This window comes from Rhamphochromis longiceps, linkage group LG6 (genome assembly GCF_057381845.1).
Source record: "Rhamphochromis longiceps isolate RC_006_pf linkage group LG6, R_longiceps_female_GT1.1, whole genome shotgun sequence".
NCBI classification, from domain to species: domain Eukaryota; kingdom Metazoa; phylum Chordata; class Actinopteri; order Cichliformes; family Cichlidae; genus Rhamphochromis; species Rhamphochromis longiceps.
The window spans coordinates 35,791,935-35,819,035 of NC_140562.1; the positions used below are offsets into that span (position 1 = coordinate 35,791,935).

Below are 27,101 nucleotides of genomic sequence, written 5' to 3' on the forward strand. Positions count from 1 at the left end.
CATGTATCCGGCAGGGAACGTCCCTCCAGGACACTCAGGCTCACCCGAGCCCAGGTTCCTCGTTGAGAAAAGGGTGTCAATTGCATTCAGGGACCAGTTGATCAAATCCATAATTCCTATTTTAGGTTTTAGAGAACAGACTGTGAGAGTGTTCCAGGGCAAGAGTAGAAAAGTAGACGAGACTAGACAAAGACACAAGAAGCCAAGCAGGGAAGATAAGGGTAAGGGAGAGGAGAAAAGTGCGACCGCCTTCCTCAAAAGCCAAAGAAGAATGTTTTTTGAGTTTTGCAGCTGGGATGGACAAGGCTAAGCATCAGGCTTTCAAATGAATTAAAAGTCTGTCTTGGTCTTTGGTTGATTAACAGGCTGGTGAAAATAGCCCAATTTCTAGAAATGAGAGCAGCTGGGTACTGTCTCTCCTAACAAGACCAGGTTTCCTCCAGAAAGTTTCCCAGTTATCTAAAAAGCCCACACCGTCTTTTGGACATCATTCAGAAAGACAGCAATTTAAGGAGAACATAAAACTTTGGACATGGCAAACGTCAAGGAACACGGGTTCGAGTCTGACCCGTGGCCTTTTGCCGCATGTCTTCCTCGCTCTCCCTCTGCTTTCCTGTCGTTTCTTCACTGTATTTGTCTGAAAATTAAAATAAATGCCAACATATTTTCTTATTTCTGCAGTTATACTAACTCAGTAATATTTCTATACATCCAACCTTTTTTCTTGTACTTATCAGGTTTATATGGAGGGCTGGGTGTTTTATCTCAAATGTTTTATTTTTTTGTTGTGCTTGTCATGGATTAGTAAAGTTTCAAATGCATTAAAAATTCGACAAATTTATTAACCACCATAAACTTGAATAAACACAGAGCCAGTACCAAATTTTAATACATTTTAATCACTGCAGTGAAATGGTGAAACCCTTATGTCTGTTTTACAGAAAATTGTAAAAACAGCAGAATAACAAGACTTGAAATGTTTTTTGTTTTACTAGCCGATGCATCTAAAGAGTGAGTACTGATTGACCATCTCCTCCAAGCCCAAGCAGGTATCCCGGTATTTGTCAGTCTGACACTCTTCTGCTGTAGGCCAATACTCAACCCAGGTTCTCTCACCAATTACGTACTCGAATCTGAAAAGAACAATTGAAAGAAAAATAGTGTTTGTGTGACCAATCAGCAAAATACAGAATAAAACAACTGTGATAAATATACACAGTTCAAGTTAATTACATTTATTCACTGAAGGTATGATTAATGAATAGAACTCTGAGATTAGTTTAAATATACACCACACACAAGCACAGCCAGACAAACAATATACTTACGTATTCTTTTTGTCATCTCTGTGAATATCTTTATCTGAGCCCATGAGAAGGTAGGTTTTTCCTTGTTCCAGACTTAAAGCTTCTCTGCAGTGTTGATAACTGAGAAATATGCGCTGTTTATTCAGTGGACCAACATCAAGACTCCCTGTAATTAAGATATGACAGTTGAGAGCAGTGATTTATGAATGACTGAATGTGTTGCTCAAACACAGTGCTGCTGTGTCCATATACATTCCTAGTTGTATCATCATAATACAGTATTATACAGATAATACTAGTATTTTGGCAATATGCCTATGCTGAGTATTAAATGTTAAATGAGAAAATGGGTATCAGCAAGACAAGCCACACTGACTTACTGATAGTAAATGGTGTCAACCACTAAATGTACCTCTTAGTACAAAAGCAAGCAGCAGTTTTATAAAATGCTCGATTTGTCCTTCAAATTGCCTATTTTTTTGTGGCTATAATAGAAAATAACCATCACTGCTATCTTAATGCCACAAAAAACAACAACTAGTAATTTCTCTTAAAATAGACGTTTAAAGGACGTAGCTACTTGCCTTCTTTGATGGGGTCCAGCACTTTGACTTTGTGACTGTCTGTGGATAACTCTTCTACAACCTCTTCCACCAACACTTTGTAAGCTGTGGGCAGCCAAAGTATAGTTTTTAGCTTTTTGCATTACTATATCCTATTAAATAAAACTAAATGTAACCCATTTATGTTTGTTTACCAAAGTCTACTTTGCTGGTCTCTGTACTTTCACAAATCTTAGCTTGGCGGTCATCATTGGGGATTTTTTCCTTCTTCTGCATACTGCAGTTCTCTGTAAGTACACAATAGGGACAGGGTAAAAATGCAAAGCTAATGTATTCATGTGTGTTGATAGGTGACTGCAGGTATATGAAGGTCGAATATACTATTTAAATCTCATTTGCTAAAATAGGCATCTTTTATAATTGTAGATTAGTGCATAGATCTAAAGTTACTAACAGCACAATAGCTAGTTATGAAAAACAAATGTACTTTCACAGGCCAGAATACTGCAGTGTGAAAGTATACCCAATGATTCAAAAGCTTGCAGAATCACCTTTAGCAGTAATAAGTATTTTTTTTTTCTCTGAAATCAGTGTCTCACATCATTTGAGGAGTTTTAGGTTTGTGGGGATTTGCCCCTGTATAAGTCTATCATATTCCTGCCACAGCATTTCAAAGGGGTTAGGGTCTGGACATCGGCCCAGCTATCCTGTTATAGATTTGCTGTGTGCTTGTGTTTTTGTTAAGAACCAGTTTTCACCATGCTTTAGCTGTTGGTCAGACAGCCTCCTATGCGACTCAGGAATACTTGGGGATACACAGGAGTCCATGATTGATTTTTCATAACTGTATGCCAAAAAGGCACTGTGACACAGGATCAGCATATCCACAGCTTCAGGTGCCTTCCACCCACCCTCAGGTTTAACCAGTTCATTGTCAGGAAGAACTTGCACCCAAACAAAAAACACATTTGCTCAAAATTTGACTATAACAATGAAAGCTTTACTTTAATCACACTTCTAATGCTGTGTTCTGTACCATTTAAAGTTATAGAAAAATGCATGAAAACATTTTAATTACTGTTGTAAAATAAGGTGTTTTAATCACATGTATATGATTGTGTTTACCTTCAGCACATGTGCATATGTTATCTCTACAGAGCTGCAGTAGTTTTCCAGCTTCCCTCTCTGGATGGTAGAATTTCACACAGCGTGTTTCTGCAATAAAAAAGAAGGTATTTCTCTATTATTTTGTGACCGCTATGGTAGATATAACAATGTATATGGCAATGACAAATCACGCACACAAATGAACTTAAGTGACATCCCATTCTTAATCCATACGGTTTAATATGATGTCAACCCAACCTTTGCAGCTGTAACAGCTTCAACTCTTCTGGGATGCTTTCCACAAGGTTCAGGAGTGTGTTTATAGGAATTTTTGATCATTCTTCCCAAAGTGTATTTGTGAGGTCAGACGATGTTAGATGAAAAGGCCTAGTTTACAATCTCCATTTTAATTCATCCCAAACCTGTTCTATCAAGTTGAGGTCAAGACTGTGTTCAGGCCAGTACATGCTGCCCGTGTGTCTGTTCCAAGAAAGACCTCACCATTGTAACGGGCTGGTGTGATCCACACAGAAATGTGGTCACAATTGTGAGTTAAGTGTTGTGATATATGGAGATTATTATGCATGTTTTATTTTGCTGGTTTATTGGTGTAATTTAAATCCACAATGTCATGTAAGTTCCCTGTTGCCAGGAGAGTGTATAACACTTTGGACAGTAGGGGGCAGCAGCGTGCTTTGGGAACCGAGTCGGGTGCATAGCTGCCGTAAGCAGTGTTGCCAACTTAGCGACTTTGTCGCTATATTTAGCAAGTTTTCAGACCCCTTAGCGACTTTTTCTCTAAAAAAAGTCGCTAAAAAAAGACGTGAAAGCGAGTATCGCTTTTACTCTCAACAAGTAGCGGGTGCTGTAACGCAGTCAGTTCTTCTTTTACTCTTTTACTCTTATGCTGTTTTGTATGGAAGCATAGAGCTGCCACCCAGGCAAAAGAAAAATACAAGTGTATCACGTTATAACGTGAAAAATGTATTGTTCTAACAATATACTATCATGTTTGTACAATATACCATCATGTTTGTACAATATACTTTTCACGTTTGAACAACATAATATCACGTTATTACAATATACATAATTATCACGTTTGTACAATATAAATATTATATTGTACGAACGTGATCATATATTGTACAAACGTGATCCTATATTGTACAAACAGGAAAAGTATCTTGTTAGAACAATAAACTTTTCACGTTATAACGTGATACACTTGTATTTTTCTTTTGCCTGGGTGGCAGCTCTACGCTTCCGTAGTTTTGTGGATCACAAGGTTTAAAACTACTTATAAACACGCACACAAACACAAAGTAACTCCACCAGAGTGCCTATTTCGGGTCCAAGCCCGGGTAAAGGAGCAGGGTTGGAATTGTGACATTAAAAAAACAATAATTGCTAAAATAAATTTAATTTGTAGTTCTAAATAAACTCTAAATGCATTTAGGACGTTTTTTACTCACTTTATTTCTCTTCCACGATGTTATTTCTCTCTCCAACAAAATAGGTTACAATTAGATCAGCATGACCAATTATGCAAATTAGGCGATGACATCATTTAGCGACTTTTAGGACACCCAATAGTGATTTTCCTTACTGAGGAGTTGGCAACACTGGCCGTAAGTTTTCCATTCTGGCAAGACTGACCAGGCGAACGGCAGCGTGTCTCCTGTGTTCACTTTCTCTCCTGTTTTACAGGAGAGAAAGTAATCTGGCTACGCGCCCATCATAGTGGGGCCTGTAACACTGGCATTGGTATCTACCCATCCCCGCACATGTATGTACGGACAGAGTAAAGCAGTGGAGACCTGGCTTGTGTGGGCTTATGTTGCTAACGTCAAATAAAGGTCTGTTGTTTGATTTAACTGACTGGCTTTGAGTTATCTGGCTAACCTCCACACAGTATGCCCGCTGGACCTGCTAGCTGCTCCTTCCTCGCCAGACTGCTGTTACACCATGTCTTGATGGACCTTGCATTGTGCACTATAGTGCAAAACCGGTGTGTTGAAACATTCTCATCCCCAAACTGTTGCCACAAAGTTAGGAGTGCGAAATTGTCTTTTTTTATCTGGAACTCCTGACAAACAACCAAACTTTAGACTTGGCACAATGTAGTCAGAAAAGTACAGCTGCTTGGCAGACAGCAGTTTGCATGTCTAGGTGCTTATTGGAACACCTGAAGGTAACAAAGGTAAGATGTTTATAAAACTCACGTTCATAGTATTCATAGACAGATACGGCTGCGGGTTGTAAGACGCCCACCGGCATTTCCTGTTTGATCCTAAAAGCAATTTCCTCTGGTCGTGTGTGAGAAACCTGGGAATTGAAATACAGACACACACAAAAGTGAAAAACATAAATAAACACCAGGGTAAAGGGGAAAAGGGGGGATAAGGAGAAAGATTGGTGTGATTTCCAACCTTGTCCAAGTAAATGATGAGTGAGCCTCTTTCTGACAGGACTTTGTTCATCTCATATTTTGATATGGTGCGGCCACGTCCTCTAGACAACTAGAGACACACAAAAAGGCCAATTTTTAAACATTAAGAGGTCTTATTTTTTTCTTTAACTGTAACCACATAACTTAATGTGGGTGTCTCTTCTTACCAAATCCAGGTCTTTTGTTTCAACAGCAAAACCAGTTAGTAAGCCAATATCCAAGATTGACATGCCTGCATCACGATCCCTGTTCTTATACCTGTAGAGAGAATGATAAGAATGATTCAAATGACAGCAGAGTTAAATGGACGGGAACAAAAAAATCCAATTAAGCCAAAACTATTTCTAAAGTGTAGTTTACATTGTACTTACATGACCTCTATCCTAAGTTTGTATATCTTTTCATCTGCATTTAATTTTTCTGAAAGAATAAGGAAAAAGAAAAAATGAGCACAAACAAATAAAATGCCATAAACTGAAGCAAACAGATTTAATGAGATAAGTAAAATAAAAAGAGGAGATAAAGGACATCAAAGTACCTTCTACGAGATCCACTTTGAGGGTAAAATTCTGGCAGTCACTCTCCCGTTCTTTGGGCTTAGCGTAATACAGTGATACCAACTGTTGCATCAGAAAAAGTGTGTTTTTATATTGTGTGATAAATAAGTCTTTGTTATGCTGTTCTTTTAAGGTTTAAAAAGCCTTGTCTAGGATTCTGAAATGATCAACTAACAGATAACTTACTGTCACTGTTGCTTCTCCTGTTCCCCTAGCAGTCACTGTGATGTCCTGGTTTATATCGTTAATCTGTTGGGATTAATATGTACAAACACACAAAGATGTGTTTGTACATATTATGAGAAAAAAACAGAGATAAGCTCACTTCGCTCCCACTGACTGAATTTAAATTGCATTGAATGTCTGTTAGACAGGAAAAAAGGAAATAGACCAAAAAGCTTGCAGAGTGGTGAGATGGATTGCCAAAAAGACAGAAACACTAGCAGTGACTGTGTTTGTGTTGCTTCTTCTCACCTTAGACGTTCTTGTGGCATAGTGGTTGTTCTGATTGAAATTGTACTTTTCAGGTGCCGACCTTCCTGGCAACTTGATGTCCACATTCAGATCATACTGTGGTTCGTTAGCGTTGATCCAGTACTCTGCTACAGCTTGATAGACCATTATAGTAGCCTGGAGAGAAGAAAAGTGGGGGAGATAAAGAAAGGCAAAGGTTATAAGGTGGGATAATATGTATAAAATATCTGCCTATGATATCTTGATTGACAGGAAGTTTTGTGTTACCTGAGTTGATCCATAGCCTCCGCCCACCTTCTGTTGTGTGTTGAACCATCTCACAACAGGTCTGGCATCTTCCAAGTTCTTTATTAAAACAGCAAAGGACAAGAGTAGAGTTCAAAAAAATATGGAAAACGTTTTTCAAAGGTACTTCGGAGTTTTAGGCTTTCTGTAATTAAAATCCAGTCCAGAAACTTGCCTAATGGAAGAAAACAGCAATGTTTTTCATAGTTCATAACAAAGCAATGTCTTATTTGTTTTCATTTGTGTTTGCACACAATAATAACACAACATAAAACTAAATGGAGAAATTTACATTAAATAAATGGTAATTCGAGTACTCTGGAATGGTCCGATGGTATTTTAATACTGTAGAATGAATTTTCAATGACCACATGTCGTTGGGGTGGTGGGGTTAGGTTAATTGGAAATGCTAAATTGAACATAGGTGTGAATGTGTGATTGAATGTGAGTGCGACTGGTTGTCCCATGTCTATGTGTTAGCCCTGCAACGGACCTGCCCAGGGTGAACCCTGCCTCTCACCCTAAGCTGGGTTAGGCTCCAGCGACCCTGAAAAGGATAAGCGGAAGCAAATGGATGGATGATATAATTTAGACATGCTCACCTGAGTCTTGACAAGAGCAAGAAGAGCATAAGCTGTGGTTTCCAAAGTGTAAATGCCCCCTCTAGGTACAGGCCAGTGAGATAGCTCTGACAGACACAATCACACAAGCACATTTTTATTACTATAATATATCTTGAACACATCTACCTCAGTAGTAAATTTGTGAATATAGTAAAAATGTGAAGATACATATCATCTCTGCGCTTGGTTGCGCCTTAGTGAGTTTCTAAGAGAGAGAGTTTCCCCTGTAAAGAGAGTTCCTGTGGATCTGTAAATATTGCAACCCTGGACACACTAACTGACAATTCCTTTTGTTGTCATCTTTGTTTGTAACTTTACTGTAAATAAACTCACTGTCGCTATCACTGAACCTGTTCTGATGTGACCCAAGAGGAACTCACATCTTGAGTCCATTTGCACCAACAATTAACGCCAAAAAATTATTGTATTTTAGCCTATGGTTATGTGACCTGTATTAGAGAAGGACAGGGCAGCAATTTAAAAGCACTGAAAATACCAGACTATTCATTTAACTAAGACTTAGAAAAAAATCCTCATGAACATAGTACAGTTTTTCCACTTGTTTTTTTTTTTTTTTGCAATGAACTGAAACAGTAAGGATCATAGTTTACATTTACTGATCTTGTAAACATTTATATAGTCTCAACTCTGTGTGTGTGTGTGTGTGTGTGTGTGTGTGTGTGTGTGTGTGTCTGTCTGTCTGTACAAACCTGGCGAAACAAACTTGTATAGGGTCTCTTTGTTGAATTTGTTTTCATTAGCCAGTGCATATGATGTCATAGCCACAGCATAAGGGTTGGTGACACTGGGCAGGCGCCTCTCCAGGTAGGCCACTGCTTTGTCTATACTGCCTGGGAGACTCTGGGCAGATGAAAAAAGGGAAAAAAAAGGCAGATAATGAGTGACAGGAAAACAAAACATAAGGAAATATAACATTACTATACTATCTTGGAATGTGGAGCATTTGTTCTTCGTCCTTTTGTGAGCCTCTCGAGTCTCATTAATTGAGAAAGTTAAAATTAAGAGTTGGACCACTCAGTATAACATGAGCAATGCAACAGAATTAAGGCTTTTGTATATCCAAGTCATGAAGAGGTGTAGTCTGAATATTTTATGTTTTTATCAATCTATAATTTACAAGATCTTCATACAGACATGACCAGAGAACATATTTGTGAGATTAATTTAATTCTGTCTGTTTTTGCTGGTCTGTGGTTTAAATCTTCAATGCAAGTGCAATAGAAAGTATCACGGTTTGATCATTTTAGATACTTTGTAACAACAATGTTTGCAGGTGAAATACTCACATTGACAGTGTCGGAACATATTGAGCGTGACTCTTGCATTGCAATGAGGCAGAAAGCTGTCATGGAGGCGTCTGAATCTAAGCCGGCCACATCACCCTACAGATGAAGCACAAACATATTATTATTATTTCTAACAGAACAGTTTTTAATATTTATAAAAGCTGATTGGCAGTTGTATAACTGGTTTCTCATTTAGTTATAAGCCATTTTGTATTTTAAGTATAGATGAAGAACTGGTGTTGATAAAATCAGTGCACTCACATTCATTGTTGACTGCAATACAGGTGCAAATTCTTTGAAAACACCATCAGGTTGTTGTCCTTTGAGAATAAGGTACTTGACAGCATCACAGATCACATTATCTTGTATTGCAACCAGATGATGGGCCATTGCAAACACCTTGGCAACATAGGCAGTCAGCCTTATAGACAGGAAGAGGGGATACAATAGCTTAATATAATTTATTTGCCCTTACAATAAATTGGCTTTGCAAAATCAGAAATTAAAGCAGCATGTGCAAAATATTATGTATGAATTCATGGATGTTTGTGGGTGCCTCACCAGGTGCTAGCTGGGCGAGAAGGAAATGCAGCAAACGATCCATCCTTTTTACGGAAGACCAACTCGTTTGTGTAACCTTGATGAAACAATTAAAGAAATAAAACAATCTTTTTACTTCACTGCTATTCAACTTGCATCTGACTCTTATCAATTAGAAACAATTTTGAGGAGCTTTGTGTGTTTATTGTGTTACCAAAGAATTTAAGTACATCTGTGAGAGCCTACCAGTTCTTATATGTTGGAGAGCTTCATTACGTTTCTGAAAGCCCACAGTTTCCCATTGGTTGGTTTTGTCCAAATACAAGGTTGCAATAAGAGGCAGGGTCATTGACATCATGTTCTGCTCTCCACAGCCCGAGGGTTGTCTGATTAGAGTGCCCATTGAGTTTCCGCTAATGGCATTCTCCACCAGCTGAGATACTTGTTCTCTCCCTGCATGCATACACATACAAAAAAGGTTCACAACACCCATTAAGGTAGTCAGTCCCGAATGTCAACAATAACAATATATAATAGAAGCTTCAGGGTGATATAGCCACTGAATCACATAAACTGCATAAATATTAAATATTTCTCACCTGTCACAGAGATCTGTGTGCTAGTAGGTGTGTTTGGAACCAAATCTTTCCTTTTAATTCCACTGTTAAGAACTTCGTTCTGTACACCATCTAAACAGAGAAAAAAAGGTTTTATTAAGGTGAAAATCAGGGTTTGACTGAATAATTAGAATCTAGCTTTTTAATAGATAAACTCACTTTCTCCTTTCTTAACAGGATCTAAAGTCACGATCTTTGGATGTTTAACCAGTACGCCCTCAGGCTGGAAAACAGACAAACATTGGAAGTCATTATTATTTTAGCAAAGAAAAGTGCAGTAGCTACAAAACAGGAAATAAATCCATAATTAAATTAAGTCCTCAACAGTTTGTCTTTCTCAGCCTAACTGCAGCCTTTATGACTAAACTCAGTTTAACTTTGCAGGCTTGATGTGTGAAGTGAACCTCTCTCGATGTGTGAGAGAAGTAGCCACAGCAGCAAAAATGCAAATGATGTTAGTAGTTAACTTACTATTGCAGCTATAAAATATGTACTTTGTAGTTGCAATAGATACTGAAAGTGTGCTGCTGAGAATAATTAAGTGACTGTAGTGGTTTACAATGTTATCATATGCACAGAGTATTTTTCCTTTAAATTCATAAAATATAACATTATCAATATTAATATGAAGCCAAAACCCTTTACAAAATCACAATATATAAACCACAAATACTGACTTAGCTTGAACTGTCAGCTCTATTTAAATTTCAACTAAACTGTTATCCATTTTTATGCATAATTACTAAACAACATTTACATGTGACTGTAAATGTAACATTTCTCCCAAATGAATACAGTGAACGCATTTCAGTAATATATGTCAATATTGATGATGACCATGATTTTTAGAAGTAAAATATGGATAAAACTGACCTACATTATCATAAGTAGTTTTTCTTTTGGCTAGGTTTTGTCAGTTTGCTGTTCAGTACTGATTGGAGTACTGTACTGGTTCTTCATCTTCCTATAGTCACACTTTAACTAAAATCCTTTTTTTACAAAATAGACACAAAAACAAGCAATGAACTAAAAATGCATTTGATGAGTATGATTATTGTTAATATTTTGATCATTTCTAAGATTATTAAGGGACATTCTTTTGGCAGTGATAATCATGTAGTATTAGAAGAAAAGTTCAGCACATATTGTTAGTCTACAAAATTATCAGTCTGATGTTTGGTCTGGGATTGAGCCAGACTCCAGTTATTGTTTCTGTCTGTTCCTTTTTGTGCCTAAACCTCAACAAACAATAACTTTCAAATTATTTTATTACTACCAATTTTAAATGGCCTGTTCACATTCAGATAAGAAAAAACATTTTTGTTTTATTTAATAGGGAATTGATAACGAACATATTTTTGGGCATCCAAATAGCAAACATTGGTTTTCTTACCACCACCCGCAACATCTTCATGACTCCATCATTGAGATATGAGTCCTTAACAGCTGCTTTAACCTCAATGCGCCGTTCTCCCTCCTTCATGGGAATAATGACAAAAGGTACAGATCGTGTGGTCTCGGGCCCAACAGTGACCTCCTGGCGATACCTACCACGTTTGGAAGCTGAACTACACACATGCTCCTCCTCAGTCAAATCAATGCGTACCTTTATAAAAGAAAAACAGCAATGACAAAGTTGGAGAAGAGATTGAAACGTGGTATTTCGAACTGGAAGAATACAAAGATCATGAATAAATACAGAGATTTTTAAGCATTCCTTTAACTTTCTGCAATTTCATTTCTCCTTATTTATATAAAACTAAGTTAATAAACTCAACATGAAAAAGGGATTGTACTCTTCAATTTTAGTTGATGATAAATAGAGATGGCACGATACCACTTTTTTATGTCCGATACCGATACCGATATCATAAATTTGGATATCTGCCGATACCGATATGAATCCGATATAGTGTTTTTTAATCAACAAAACTGTTTTTTAAAATATCTTGCTGCATTTTGCAAGTCTGCAAGTTCATACTCAAGTTTAAAACAACAACTACACTAAAGCTATTCTGTTATACCTGTATACAAAAAAAATATTTCATAGTTCAGCAATACTGATCAATCTAATAAACTTAAACCTACACCATCCTCCCTATTCTGGTATTTTAAAGAGTACTTAGCGTAAATATTAAGCAACCTAACTAATAGGGTTCCAACTCCCAGCAACAACAAAAATAAATAAATAAAAAATAGGGAACCACCCCTCACGCTCCACCTCATGATGCTTAATCGACGTAATCAACCTTAATTTGATGCAGTGTGAAAAAAAATGAACAGAAATCAATTATTTTTCAAGAAATATTAAATAGATTCAACATCTTTCTTCAACAAAATTGCAGACTGCACAGATGGTACCTTCCCAAAGGAAAAAGTACTATAGCTTACTAGGGTATATATATTAGACTTAATAGTCACTATATACAGTAATTGACTTCTATTCATTTTACATCAAATTAAAACTTTGTGTGTCAGATAATTATTTATTAAAAGCTAGACATTTTAAATGAGAATAAGAAAGAAAAGTATGTCTTTGTGCCCCCTTTTCCCTGTTAATGCCCTATCGGCCCCCCTGGCTAAACTTTGCTAGATCCGCCCCTGCACAGTTACCAGCGTCAGCTACGTAGAAAAAGATCCTCGAGTAGAAAGTAATATTAAATACATTCTAACAACAGCTGATCAAGCTTAAACGTGCTGCTGTTGTTCAGCCGCTGGTTTTCTCTTTCTGGTGCAAAGTGGGCCAAAAACAAAGACGGACTCGCGACAGAAAAGCCGATCAGCTGATCATTAAGCAGTTTCACGATTGAAGTAGCAGCCGGAGAGCGAGAGGCAGTCGCTCGTTAAGCTTAACGCAGGAATGCTTTACAAACATTCAGAGATGGACTTACACACTTGCTTTACTTCTCTCGGGGATAACTTTGTCGGAGATGAAATGCCAGGTTGCTAGCGAAGCTCCAAATGCTATCCAGACCACAGGTCCCGCATGCCACAGCCGCTCTATCACGTGATGCATACTGCTCCGACATGCTAACGTTCTGAGGTGAGTTACGGTGTGTTGCAAGTTTTGTGAGGTGCTTTCGTGATATTTAATGGATCGGATTACATTTTTTATTTTTCTCCGATATCCGATCCAGTCATTTAGGTCAGTATCGGACCGATACCGATACGTAATATCGGATCGGTCCATCTCTAATGATAAACGAAATATGATAAGCCAACCTTAACTAAGGAAATGTAATCATCCTGGCAAATGAAAATGAAAATGATTTTAAGAACACAACACGAAAATGCACATGATAAACTCACAAGACGACACTTTTGGACACCACTGTGTTTCAGTTCAGTAATTACTGTGGTTCTGTACTTACAGTGATTCGATCAGGGCTGTAGTTGTGGAGGATTGCTTTAATTTCTATCTGCTCTCCACGGACAGCAGAATAAGGCAGCCTGAGATCAATGAAGAAATCCTTCTTGACAATGACTTCAAATGGATCACCCACACAGATTCCTTAAAGAAAATATGCAGAAAAGAATGACATTTTTTTTAAAAAAAAGTAAAGGGAAGGCCAAAAAAAGCCATATTTTAGTCACCGAGTCCTCACCATGAGTTCTTGACAGACTGATGCCGGTGAACTGCCAGGTTGTGATTGAATCTTGCAAAGGAACATTTCTCACAAATGATGTGGTGTCACTGAAATATAGAAAAATGTTTACAGTCTGAGAGATGTTAAGATGTAACTTCATTTGTATGTGTTTGTGATTTACAGTCACTCACCAGTTAGGTGTGTTTCTAGGGCAAGGAGGCAATTTGATATCAGACCAGAGCCAACTTTCTGGGAAATTGGTGCGAGTAACAATTTCATTGCTGTCCATGAAACTGTTGTCTTCTCCTTCACCTGGATTTTGTTTAAAAATGATATAATTTTGTGAATTTTATGACACATAGTATGAATGAGATAACCCCTTCCCATTTTGTTTCCATCTCTTACTGCGAGCCAGTTTGAGGTCTTCCTCCCTCTTCTCTGCTCGAAGAGTTTCCACTGCCTTGCAACAGCGCAGGAAAGCATCACGGCAGCCTTGACCATCAACAATGTACTCGCTGCGGACCTCACAGGTGTATGAAAGGGGGGTTTCCTTCATGCCATCCAGACAACACTCAGATTCTACTGGGTCTGTATAATTTTTTACTGAAAAGTAAAGAAGAAAGTATAAGAACTGTGATTTACTGTAAAGTTAAAAACATATATTTTTAAATATGTCTTTTTGTAAACAGAAAATCTTGTAATGAAGTCAAAACCGTAAAATAAAAAAAATTCTTTTTGTCTGTTGACTAATACATAGACTGTCAAAAGTAAAAACTGGGATATGTGTGAAATTATGAATTAATATGTGGTTATTCATGTGTATATACATATATTTATATTTATATACTTACATAAGCTGCTTCTGACATCCATTACAGCAGCGTTGCGTTTCTTTCTGTTCGCAGGCTGGCATTTAATTTCTGTAAAATGCAACACAGACAAAATATATCATATGAAACAAGCCTGAAACTGAATTTGGTTTTTGTGTTACTAAAATAGGAAGAATATAACACAACCTTTTTTGTTGGACTGTTCAAAAACATGACAGAAATAATCATCATTCTTCAAGGGTTTAACAGTGAAGCCGAAAGAAAAGTATTAGACAATGGTAAAAGAGTGGGATGCTCTGTTGCTTTGTCACCTTGTCTATATGGGGTCTTTGCATCAGTGTTGGACTCAAACAATAGCCCAGCATCAAAGAAGACACCCATACTGTCCTTTCCTCCACCAGGTGTGCAGCCTGTGTCATACTGCTCTACTATGTCCCACACCTACAGGTTAAAGTACAAAAACATACAAGAATGTAAATTGAACAGTAAACTTACAATAAGAGGACTCGAATATGGCTCACAAATAAAAAAAAAAAAGGGCTAAAAAATAAAAAAATGTCTTGTTGACATTGTAAATTATTACATTAAACTCAACTCACCGTCATATTTTTAGGTTTTTTTTTATTTTAGAGTCACAATAATCTGTCCTCCTCTCTATACACCCTCAGAGCAACAAATAAAACTGGGGACCTACGGGCCGTCTGGCGTATGTCCCAGCTAGGCATAGTTGTTCTGAGGCACAGGTTAACATGCTGTAACAACATAATAAGTTTCAGGTTTTTCGTATCCATCCATCCATTTTCTTCCGCCCAAGCCCAAGCAGAGAAGCCCAGACCTCCCTCTCCCCAGCCACCTCCTCCAGCTTATCCGGGGGAACACCAAGGTGTTCGGCAGGCCAGACGAGAGATATCATCGCTCCAGCATGTCCTGGGTCTGCCCCGGGGCCCCCTCCCGGTGGGACATGCCCGGAAAACCTCGCCCAGGAGGTGCCCAGGAGGCATCCTTGTCATCCTTCCGGTCACTACCCACAGCTCGTGACCATAGGTGAGGGTAGTGGCGTAGATCAACTGGTAAATGGGTAAGTAGTTTGTTCACCACAACAGACCGGTACAGAGGCCGCATCACTGCGATGGCAGCACCAATCCGTCTGTCGATGTCCGGCTCCCTTCTCCCATCACTCGTAAACAAGACCCCAAGATACTTAAACTCCTCCACTTGGGGCAGGGTCTCGTCCCTGACCCGGAGTGGGCACTCCACCGTTTTCCGGCCGAGGACCATGGCCTCAGATTAGGAGGTGCTGATTCTCATTCCCACCGCTTCACACTCGGCTGCGAGCCGTTCCAAGGCAAGCTGGAAGCCATCACCTGATGAAGCCCACCGGACAACATTATCTGAGAAAAGCAGATCCTGAGACCACCAAAGTGAAAGCCTTCCGCCACTTGGCTACACCTAGAAATTCTGTCCATAAAAATTATGAACAGAATCGGTGACAAAGGGCAGCCCCGGCGGAGCCCATCACCCACCAGGAACGAATCCAACTTATTGCCGGCTATGCGGACCAAGCTCTTGCAATGGTCGTATAAGGACTGAATGGTCCGTAGCAATGGGCCAGACACCCCATACTCCCGGAGCAACTCCCACAGGACCCCTCGAGGGACACGGTCGAATGCCTTCTCCAAGTCCACAAAACACATGTAGAGTGGTTGGGCAAACTCCCATGCGCCCTCGAGTATCCCATGCTAGAGGATAAAGAGCTGATCCAGTGTTCCACGACCAGGACGAAAACCGCATTGTTCCTCCTGTATCTGAGGTTCGACTAACAGATGGACTCTCCTTTCCAGCACGGACTCAATGTCCCCAGTCTCCCTCGGAATGCTGTTGAAGCTCTGCCGGAGGTGTGCGTTGAAGATCTCGTGGACCGGGGCCTCTGCTAGACGTTCCCAGGACACCCTCACTGTACGTTTGGGTGCGCTGGGTCTGTCCAGCGTCCTCCCTCGCCACCTGATCCAACTCACCAGCAGGTGGTGATCAGTTGACAGCTAAGCCCCTCTCTTTACCCGAGTGTCCAGAACATATGGTCACAGGTCTGGTGATACGATTACAAAATTGATCATCGACCTGTGACCTAGAGTGTCCTGGTGCCACGTGCACTTCAAACACTCTTATGTTTGAACATGGTGTTCATTATGGCCAAACTGTGGTTTCCACAGAAGTCCAATAACAAAACACCACTCGGGTTCAGATCTGGGAGGCCGTTCCTCCCAATCACGCCCTTCCAGGTCTCACTGTTGTTGCCCACGTGAGCATTAAAGTTTCCCAGTAGGACAACAGAGTCTCCAGGTGGAGCATCCTCCAGTGCCCCACTCAGGGACTCCAAGAAGGTTGGGTACTCTGAACTGCCGCTCGGCGCACAAGCACGGACGACCGTCAGGACCCGTTCCCTGACCCGAAGGCGAAGGGAACAAACCCTCTCGTCCACTGAAAGAAACCCCAACATACCAGCAGCAAGCCGAGTGGATACCAAGATACCCACCCCAGCCGGACGCCTCTCACCCGAGGCAACTCCAGACTGAGACAGAGTCCAGCCCCTCTCCAGGAGAATGGTTCCAGAGCCAGGCCATGTGTTGCGGTGACCCCGACTATACCTAGCTGGCACCTCTCAACCTCACGCACTAACTCAGCCTCCTTCCCCATCAGAGAGGTGACATTTTTGGAATGTATGCAATACGTAAATTAATATGAAATCCAATATGTGCAATTTGTTTACTGTAGCTAAACAATTTACAAAATATAAAAAGCAAAAAATAATTGAGAAATGACCTTTTTCTGTGTCAGGCGGTGCTTGTTGTTTAGGACGTAGACACCTTTGTCAACTGCAACCAGTCCCACTGTGGCCTCTGGATTTCCTGTGACTTTCAGACTAAACATCTTGCGAGGCTCATAGGCTGGAGCAGGTCGTGAGGATTCCAGTTTCAGCTAAGTGAGGGTGACATGCAAATTTGTATATGTTAAAAAAATAAGTACTACTGTAGAAATGAGTAACATTTGTGCATTTTGGCTGTAAAGATTCACTCTTTCACAGCTCTTGAGTCTCTTACAGTGCCCATGCAGGTGTCTTTTACATCCACCCAAACAGAGTCTGATACCACTTCATTTGAACTTGTATGATAGTATGCTATGATGCGGAACGATGGCAGCATTTCTTTGGTGATTGGTTGTATCAGGGAAATCAGTACTTGGCCTCTTGTCTTATAACGGCCGTATTTCACTAGCTGACCTCTGCTCTGGATCTGGGGAAATGAAAGATTTGCATATTAATACCTAACACCTTAAGCACACATGTATGTACTATGACCAGTTGTTGCAGAAAAAATAGCTATATATACAAAAACAAATAAATACGTCTCTCACCAGATATGTGATATCATGATTTTGATTTGGCTGCTGGTTGAGATTGAGGTTGATTTTTAGATTGTCTGATATTTTCAGCTCAGCTGAATCCACACCTGCAAATATGTTTCAATAAATGTTATAGTTTGAACACATCTTTTAGTGCCTGTTTCACACAGTATACTTCCACTTCTACCTACAGTAACAATCTTTATTCTTTTACTTGATGCAATGCTTCTTCAAGATTTTTCTCACCTATGTGGATAAAAGTCCTGGTCTTGCTCTGGTACGGTCTTGCTGTCATCTCTGCTCTTGCTTGTTTATCAGGTGTAAGAATGTTGTCATTGGTCACTGCCTGTAATTAAAGACACACACACATAAGCCATACTAAGCATAAGACAAACATTCATGTGCTTTCATTTGCAAGTATACAAGGATCAGTCAGGACCTGTAATTAAAGCCCAGCATGCATAACCAATGAGCAACAAGTTAAATTAAGTGATAAGTAAGTGATAATCTTTATTGCTTGAGGGCAGCATTTGCGTGAGCAAGCGTTAAAGTGAGCCAGAACAATCCAAAATAGCATTCTGGCAGCCACTGTGCTGCTCTATTATTATTATTAAAAGTTATTTTTAATGCTGTCATTCTTGTTTTTATTCTAAGTAGTTGCAGTAGTAGTGGAAGTAGTGTTGTTTTTGTTGCTGGGGGTTCTTTTTGTAGCTTTTTCAGAACTTTAAACTTACAGTTATTCTCAGCTCAGCTGCATTTCCTTCTGTATTGATGGTGAGCCGAGCCATGCCGTTAGCTGCAGTGAATCCCCTGACTGCCCCAGGATTAATCACTACTGGAACGTTTTCTGCTGGTGTTTCATCAGGATTTAAAACTTCAACCTAACATCAGACAAGAGAAACTGAATCATGACCAGTGATGGGCAGTAGCGCGCTACTTGTAACAAACAGCATTGTTACAGTAACGTGTTACTTGTAACGCATTACTGTATTCCGATTACTTTTTTCAAGTAACGCGTAAAGTAAGGGATTACTATTGCAAAAACGGTAATTAGATTACCGTTACTTTCCCGTAGGAACGCTGCTGCTTTACAGGTGAAAATAGAGCAACAGGACCGCTAGTCTTTCATTTTATTTATTTTCTGCTGTGTTTCACTTGCATCTATTTGAAAGACTGAGTGTAAACACAAAAAACTATTTTTTTTAATGTGCTGGAATGTGCAGAAAATAGGTTTAAATGTTAAACAAATTTCTTCCAGTCAGAGAATGTTACATATACTTTAATTTTTGCTTGATGCATAAAGTTAAAAGATTAAAACTAATAAAACAAGTTTTAAAAAGAGACTTTTCCATTTGATTACATTTTGTATGATGGATTATGTAGAAAAAGTAGAATTGAGCTGAAAGATCTATTGCTTTATCACCTGTTCAGGTTGTAAATAGTTTTTTAAAAAAGTAACTAAGTAACTAAGTAATTAATTACTTTTGAAAATAAGTAATCAGTAATTAGTTACTGATTACTTTTTTCAAGTAACTTGACCAACACTGATCATGACACTTTGTAAAGCAATTATAATTTCTTCAAATGACACAACTGACATATCAAATTTATGACTTCACCGTGTAACATTATATCAGACTATGTAAATGTAAATTAGTGCTTTACCACAACATCGAAGGACATTCCTGGCTTGAAATATTTTGGAGTTCTTTTAAAGTGGATCGTATAGGGTGATGTAACAATCTGGATACCTCTCAGCTCGGCCTCCACCATTTCACTACCTGTGACAGGGTACAAGAAAATAATTATACATATCACCAAAAATTGTCAGGATTCATAAAAAATAAAACAAAAAACAGTAATTTTTTTCTTACCACTTTCTGTCAGCACACTGACAGATACAAATATGGCGCCCCCTACAAGGCTGTTGATGTCCCTCTCAACTTTTGTTATGTGTTCCCTCCTCAGTGTCACCTCTCCTTCACCATTTTCAATCTAATTCAGCAACATGACAATGTTTATGTAAAAATATGTTCTACACTTATAGCACAATAATACAGTTTCTGAATAGTAGGAGGTATTTAAACTCTTATGTCAGCATTGCTTTATATGGAAAGGCTAAATCTTAAGTATAAATATGGGCTCACCGGCACTCTCTGAAGAGAGTCTGGAAAACTCTGCTTACTTTGGTCCTTTTTGATGACCCCAAATACCACATAGGCTGTTCCATCCACCTCCTGACCAAACAGATACCTTAAACCATGAAATAAAATTGTGCTTGTGAACAACCAGTTCGAACCCAGGTCAAAATGTAACAACAAACGATCACATATATACTACTTAAATCCACAAAACAATTACATACGTAGCTTTGATTCTGACGGTGAAATCTCTGCTGTTCACGTGGAAGAACTGTGTTAATGGTGTCAGTTTCACCTCAAAACTGGGAAGAACTGCAAGATTAAAATATTTTCTTTGTCAAGTTCAAATTGCTATTTGTATGGCACATTTAAAAACAGTAAAGAAATGTTGTGCAGGTACTGTACAGATAATGGGATGCTCACCATACTCTTTGACCTCAAATTCTGCAGAATAGATTTGCTGTGGGTTGCTCTGGAATTTTGCCACCACTTTCCACAGTCCAGGACTACACACACACACACACACACACACACACACACACACACACACACACACACACACACACACATAGATTGCGAGAGAGATATATATTAATCAATCAAATAGTCCAACCATTTATAAAACTGAAGGCAGCACATTAATCATACTGCAGACTATATTCTACACACAGGATCTAATTAGACTACAATTGCCAAATTATGGAAGTGTATAAGTTATGCATGATTGATTATATAGTAAAAATAATCAATGTAGCACATACTACCCTTCATAATATACACTAATAATAATAATAATAATAATAATAATAATAATAATAATAATGTGGCCAGCTGAGTATTCTTAACAGCAAAGCACCCATGCAAAAGTTAAACTTACTGTTCTACAGAAATTAGATAGGGGGAGATCTTTATTGGACACTTCAGCTATACTACACTGTGCTTCAGATGGTCAATGACTACATGCCTGAACTGAGTCATGGTTCTAAATTCTTTCCATCAACAATAACTGTCAGTGAATTTATACTGCAGCATCAACAAGAACAGTTAAGCGAACAGATAAGAGTCACATAAACTTAAACAAAAAACAACGAGCATCTTAAACAGAAACACATATTCGAAAGGCATGATGGGAGATAACTAGCCACTCCCCACATGCCACAATAATGATAATAATAATCACAGTAATAATAATAATACTCACCTAACAATTTCACCAAGCTGGAAATCTCCAGAATGAATACCTGATTTTAGAGCGACTATATCAAGTGGTAAAATAATGCCTTCAGGTGTCTGGAAAAAAAATAAACCACTATTAACAGTGCAATGCTAGTGCACTAGTATTGCTAGTGGTGGTTTTGGACAGTGTATTAGTTTCCAAACTAATATGTAAATGACAATATAAAAAAATTCAAGACAAAGTTGATGTATTTTGTTTGTTTTGTTTCTTTGCAAATAAAATATTTGTTTTCCTTGCATAATGTCACTTTCAATTCTGAGCCCATGAAGAATAAAACACAATACCACAAACTCAATGGCAATGGAAGGATCAGATTGGGCTGCTTCATCCCTCTCTACAGGCTCCATCTGGGGTGTCAGTGCAAACATCCTGAAATGAACTGAAGGGAAGAGAAGATGTTATTTTTGCTGCTCGGGCAGTGATGTATACATGTTGGGAGGAATAGTTAATCAAGAAATTCAGTTTAGTAATTTCATTTAAGGTCATTCATTTAAAATATGTCTTAGTCAAACTGAGGGAAATATGTGATTTTTTTTCCTTTCAAATCTTCACTGAAAATAATTATCAAACCTTTTTCAAAGGGACTGCATGGACTACACAAAGCAGCTTTCTAATTTGTGTAAGGTGATGCCATAGCCACATAATTACTGTAACAAGCAGTTTTTTGTCTCAAACTCAAAACTAAATTATTGTAGCAGCACCATGTTTCATTAAGTTTATTGAATGGCCCTGAAAAAATATTGAATCTGTATTAAATAAAATAAAGGTAGAACTATGGAAGCATGGAACACACGACACGGGAGCTCTAGTTTTCCATTCCAGCTTTATTCACCTCCATACATCAACTGAGCACATCGCACCCAAACACAACAAAAACCCCTCCTCTAAGCTTGGGTTTGAGTGGAGCCCTCTAGTGGGTCACCACAGAACTACCCTTGTGTGTGCTATTTCTCAGTCATGAGGTAGCGGTAGACTCACCTTTGCTGTTTGGTGTATAAAGGGTCTTGTCTGTCTGAATGAAGATGTAACCAGACTGGAAGGAAACCATGACGACTTTCTCCAGGAGGCGGTCGGGGAACTGAGCCTGTAGGTACACGTACTGCTTCGCGTTGGGATCTTTACTGAAGTCTCCTGCAGGGATCTGAAACCAGTATGAAAAGTCTATAAAGACTTGGATGGCATATTCAATGATAATTGAATATTTAATGAAATAGAAATAACAACAATATTATCATACAGTAAACAAATAATTCAACTTACCGTTACTTTCCCAAGCTGCTGAAAGTTATTTGCATTGTTGAGGGTCACAGATGTTGTTGCCAGCCTTTTAGTTTTGGTTGGATGGTTCATCACATTGATTTCAACCCTAACGTCTCCTCCAGTGCAGTCTTGACACTCCACAAAGATGTTTTCTGCAGTTCCCACCCGCAACAAGTTTGGGGCAGACATCACTTGCCTGCAGAGTGGTGGTAACATAGAAAGATGTTAATGATTTTAGTCTCTGTGTAGATAAACACATGCTGTTACTGACTAAAGAATAAATTATTTATTTATTATGTTATATGTTCATTTTAGACACTATGAAAAACATGTTAATAATTGCTGAAATAATTATTTTTAATTATTTAAAACAATTATGTTTTCAATTTTTATTCACGTATTTATTGTATAATAATAAATGACCGCGACCGTGGCTCAGGGGGTTGGGAATCGCATCTGTAACCGGAAGGTCGCCGGTTCGATCACTGGTCTCTCTGTCCTGGTCGTTGTGTCCTTGGGCAAGACACTTTATCCTACCGCCTGCTGGTGTTGGCCAGAGGGGCCGATGGCGCGATATGGCAGCCTCGCTTCTGTCAGTCTGCCCCAGGGCAGCTGTGGCTACAACTGTAGCTGCCTCCACCAGTGTGTGAGAGTGAATGAATAGTGGTATTGTAAAGCGCTTTGGGTGCCTTGAAAAGCGCTATATAAATCCAATCCATTATTATTATTATAAAGGTTTTATGACTGAAGACTATAACAAAAAAGTATTTACCAGCTGTTTTCCTATGGGACCCTTAAAATTATTTTAAAAATAGCTCACATTTTTAAATGCTTTATATGTAAATGTTGCATTGCAGCCTGATGTCTGACAATGTTGTTGCGTCTGTCTTTCTTATCCTCCCTAGCTGGTGTCTGATCTTCTTTTCTGTGCCTCTTTGCTGACTTTATGAACGCCCAATTAGGATAACTGCATGTTTTGAGTGCTTCCTTTACACTGGTCACTGTGAGCGACCATCTTTGAACAGAGGCGGTGGTTTACGACACCAACTGCCTGCCATCTATAATCCAATTTTGAATACCCTCCCAGACGCCTTAACGCCCACTCACATCCTGGGCCATCTGACCTCAGGAAATCGCATGATAGGGTGGGGCCAGGTTTCACAATGAGCTCACCCGAAACCCTGGCTGATTGTGACCCACACCCTGTTTTCACACCTTGGCTCATGTGATTAGGTAGAGGATCATCAGGGGTCTTTTTGTCCCTCTTTGGGGGGGAAACTCCAACTGGCTTTAAATGTGGGACTCTCCGCCATTTGACCTTAGAACTGAAGAAGCTTCTCGGATGAGAGGCGAAACATCTTCAAGCAACTTAAAGAAGTCCAGACGCTTTTCTTTCCAAGCTCCTTAGACTATGATGACCTGGATGACTGGTCTGTGATGACCTTCACAGACAATTTAAAATAATTTAATTTAATTTAATTTAATTTAATTTAATTTAATTTAATGCATGAATTAACCCTTTCACTCATAGTGGTCACTACAGTGGACAGCTATTCAAAGGCTGTTTTCTTGTATTTCTGTCAGTGTTGATGGTATACTTCCATATAAACCAGTACATTGGATACTGATGTGTCAGTCCATACCGTGTCACCCACTGGTTGTTTAAAGTTACTGTATGGCTGTATGGCGTGTTTCATTGTAATTATTGTTATTTAACTTTGTCTTGCATGAATTATGACAACCTCAATCAGGATTTTTTTCTTAAGATGAATTATTCTAATTCATCTTTAGGCATGAAAAGATGAATAAAAATAATTAAGAAAAAGTCCTGATTGAGGTTGTCATAATTCATGCATGAAATGATTAATCATAATATTGGATTGCACCCAAAACACTTTACAATGCCACTATTTATTCACAAACTGGTAGAAGCAAGCTACAGTTGTAGCCACAGCTGCCCTGAGGGTGCCATATCACTCCATCGGCCCCTCTAGCCAACAGGAACACAAAGACCAGGACAGAGAAAGCAGGGGGATCAAACCGGAGCTTCCCAATCCCCTGAACCACGGTCGCCCCTTAATTCAACCTTACTGGGAATGTGTAAAAGTACAGCAGGTCTACTTACAATGAGGCTCCATCAGCCACAGAAGTGAGAGAAGCAAAGGCCAGAGAGGCCAGCAGCAGCAGAGTCCTCCTCATTATCCCGACCCTTTTCTGCTGCTAAAGTAAACCGTGGCCGTGCGGCATCCTTCTTTTATTCACTAACCTCCCTCCTAGTGCACTCCCACAAAATGTCTATTCATCCTCTTTCCAATCACACGTACACACAATTTCCCAGCAGCAGGTTGGGAAACAGTTTAGACCTGATTATCTCTTCTCTAAAGAAACAAGTAAACACTGGAAAATCAATAAAGGTTTATATGTTTAAATTATGTCTTACCATGCAGTTTAGTAATTAGTTCACGGGATCCAATAAATATTCTTTTCTTTTCTTTTTTCTAAAATCTCATATTATTGCTCATATTATTGTTTTGCCTCTTTTGAACCCAAATATTCACCAGTATGTAAAAATAATCACACAAGTGGTCTGATCAAAACGTGTTGAGTAACTTTACAGGACATATTTGGCTGGGCTTCATGGATTTATTTTTTTTTACAGTAACAATCTGACATATTTAATATAGTGGATATGATATCCTCTATTTTAGGATTTCACTGACAGGGAAAGAAAAGAAAGCAAAATATATCCTGCCTTTACCCTCAGAACAAATGTAATTCTCTGTGCCACATTAACCATTAAAAGAAGGGCAGAGCATCGTTAATGATCCTCCACAGTGGTTATCATTTAAAGGCGGTGGCATTTATATAATGGTCAGTTTTTTTGGTTTTCATTCTCTTAAATTCATGTGTAAATTCTGACCATAAGCACATTTTTCCATATTTTTTATTTTTTGCATTTCTATTCATCCATCCATTATTTTTCCCTTATCCAGTTATATGTGTCCTCCAGTCTGAAGTATGCCGTTTACACTAATAGTTCAAGTTCAAGTTCAAAGTTTATTCGCCACATGCAGTGGAATGAACCCGCATATTGTGATATGCAATTGAACATAATGAAATAGAGCACATTTTACATACAAACATGTTGGACTCCTTACAGTTTGCCTGAAGGGCAAAGAGGGGAGTGAAGTATACTCCTGCTGCTCTATTAAATCTGTTATGTATTGCACACAGACTCCTACCTAATTTTAATGTGTGTTTTTTTTTTTTTTTTAGCAAAGTGTGTTGGCTCACTGCATTTTTTTTTAAACAGAAACAAAAGAGTCTTGGCTAATGAAACTAAGGGCTGTGTGTGGTCACCACTTTTGTTTGATTTATGGTCTAACAGCAGCCGGATCAATCAGATATCAATATTTTCAATAATCAATAATTTTCATTTTACTTTTTCATAAGATTTAATTCAGGCTATTTATCTGGCATAATGTGTCTTTGTTTTGCACACCAGGACTTCTGGTAATCAGAGTTTCGTTTGTTCAGTAATAACGAAAGTAGGCCACAGGGTAGATTGTGCACAGACAAACAGCAGCTTTGTAAACTCACACAAGGACTTTTCTATTTAATTATTAAGCCTAACCCTCTATACATCAACTGAGTGATTATTTGTATTTGTCAAAGCAAATAAACCAAATATTACCTACTTTTGGTTGTAAGCTTAGTGACTTGTGCTAAAAAAAAAAAACAAAGCAAAAAATATAGGATAGGAATATATAGGAGATAGGAAAATATAGAGGCAAGGCAAGGCAAGTTTATTTATATAGCACAATTCAACAACAAGGTGATTCAAAGTGCTTTACAGAGACATTAAAAAACAAAAACAATAAAAAGAATGATTTAAAATTGATTAAAAAAACAGTAGATAAAATCAGTAGTTAAAATATAAGTTTTGAAATTTAAGCTTAAAAGTGTGGATTTGGAGCTTTATTCAAATGCAGCTGAGAATAGGTGAGTCTTCAACCTGGATTCAAATAAACTGAGTGTTTCAGCTGATCTGAGGCTTTCTGGGAGTTTGTTCCAGATATAAGGAGCATAAAAGCTGAATGCAGCTTCTCCGTGTCTGGTTAAAAAACTGGATCAGATGACCTGAGGGATCTGGAAGGTTCATACTGGGTCAGGAGGTCACTGATGTATTTTGGTCCTAAACCATTCAGAGCTTTATAGACCAGCATCAGAACTTTAAAGTCTATCCTCTGACGGACAGGCAGCCAGTGTAAAGACCTCAGAGCTGGACTGATGTGGTCCACTTTTTTGGTCTTAGTGAGGACTCGAGCAGCAGAGTTCTGAATGAGCTGTAGATGTCTGACTGATTTTTTAGGTAGACCTGTAAAGATGCTGTTACAGTAGCCAAGCCTACTAAAGATGAATGCATGGACTAGTTTTTCCAGGTTCTGTTGAGGTCCTGAGGGGAAAAAAGCAAAAAAAAGGGGGAGTGTGTTTCTGATTGGTGCAGAGAGGACATGTGACCAGGCTCATTTGAATACGACAGGTGAGTGGGGCAGAATACTTTCAGTATGCTTCGAACACGTCGACATCTGTCTCTCAGACTATGAGCATTCTCGGTTTCCGGGAGCGTGTTACTTTGAACAGGGTGCCACTACAACGTTGATCGTCTCACCTGGATACCCATTAACCGGCAGGTAAATACCAAATTTCATCCTTGGCCTATGAACGCAGCTGTAACCCCAACGGTCTGAGCTTCCTCGTGAGGCTGCACGCGCTCCTTCATTCCTTTGGCTGTAAGCGGTTTCACCTGTCACA

At 38.8% G+C, this 27,101-nt stretch overlaps 1 protein-coding gene across 1 annotated transcript; it reads right to left on the minus strand.

Annotated features, from left to right (window-relative positions):
• Window positions 1-888: 888 nt before the first annotated feature.
• Window positions 889-24,527, minus strand: LOC146668508 (complement C3-like). Its single transcript, XM_085410428.1, has 43 exons — window positions 24,412-24,527; window positions 22,287-22,482; window positions 22,005-22,167; window positions 21,311-21,405; window positions 20,991-21,079; window positions 20,213-20,295; window positions 20,014-20,101; window positions 19,796-19,901; window positions 19,523-19,643; window positions 19,314-19,429; window positions 18,383-18,529; window positions 17,895-17,994; window positions 17,661-17,755; window positions 17,348-17,539; window positions 17,070-17,225; window positions 14,561-14,690; window positions 14,271-14,339; window positions 13,825-14,022; window positions 13,611-13,731; window positions 13,438-13,526; window positions 13,204-13,343; window positions 11,226-11,438; window positions 9,992-10,055; window positions 9,815-9,904; window positions 9,462-9,668; window positions 9,237-9,312; window positions 8,937-9,096; window positions 8,676-8,771; window positions 8,079-8,229; window positions 7,348-7,433; window positions 6,728-6,805; window positions 6,461-6,616; window positions 6,173-6,235; window positions 5,968-6,049; window positions 5,801-5,849; window positions 5,597-5,687; window positions 5,410-5,499; window positions 5,203-5,305; window positions 2,996-3,085; window positions 2,065-2,157; window positions 1,892-1,975; window positions 1,329-1,473; window positions 889-1,133 (listed from the first exon to the last, which is right to left on the minus strand). Exons 1-43 carry the CDS (start codon window positions 24,483-24,485, stop codon window positions 992-994), a joined length of 4,977 nt encoding a protein of 1,658 aa, XP_085266554.1. The 5' UTR covers window positions 24,486-24,527; the 3' UTR covers window positions 889-991.
• Window positions 24,528-27,101: the final 2,574 nt, after the last annotated feature.

What these genes read in the sequence shown, in the direction of transcription:
- LOC146668508 (XM_085410428.1), bottom strand. Translation starts at nt 24,485, where the DNA reads ATGAGGAGGACTCTGCTGCTGCTGGCCTCTCTGGCCTTTGCTTCTCTC. An exon ending in CAGCTTGGTGAAATTGTTAG is followed by an intron (nt 20,296 to 20,990) that starts GTGAGTATTATT and finishes GTGTGTGTGTAG; the next exon opens with TCCTGGACTGTGGAAAGTGG. An exon ending in TATTGCAGTCAACAATGAAT is followed by an intron (nt 8,772 to 8,936) that starts GTGAGTGCACTG and finishes CTTCATCTGTAG; the next exon opens with GGTGATGTGGCCGGCTTAGA.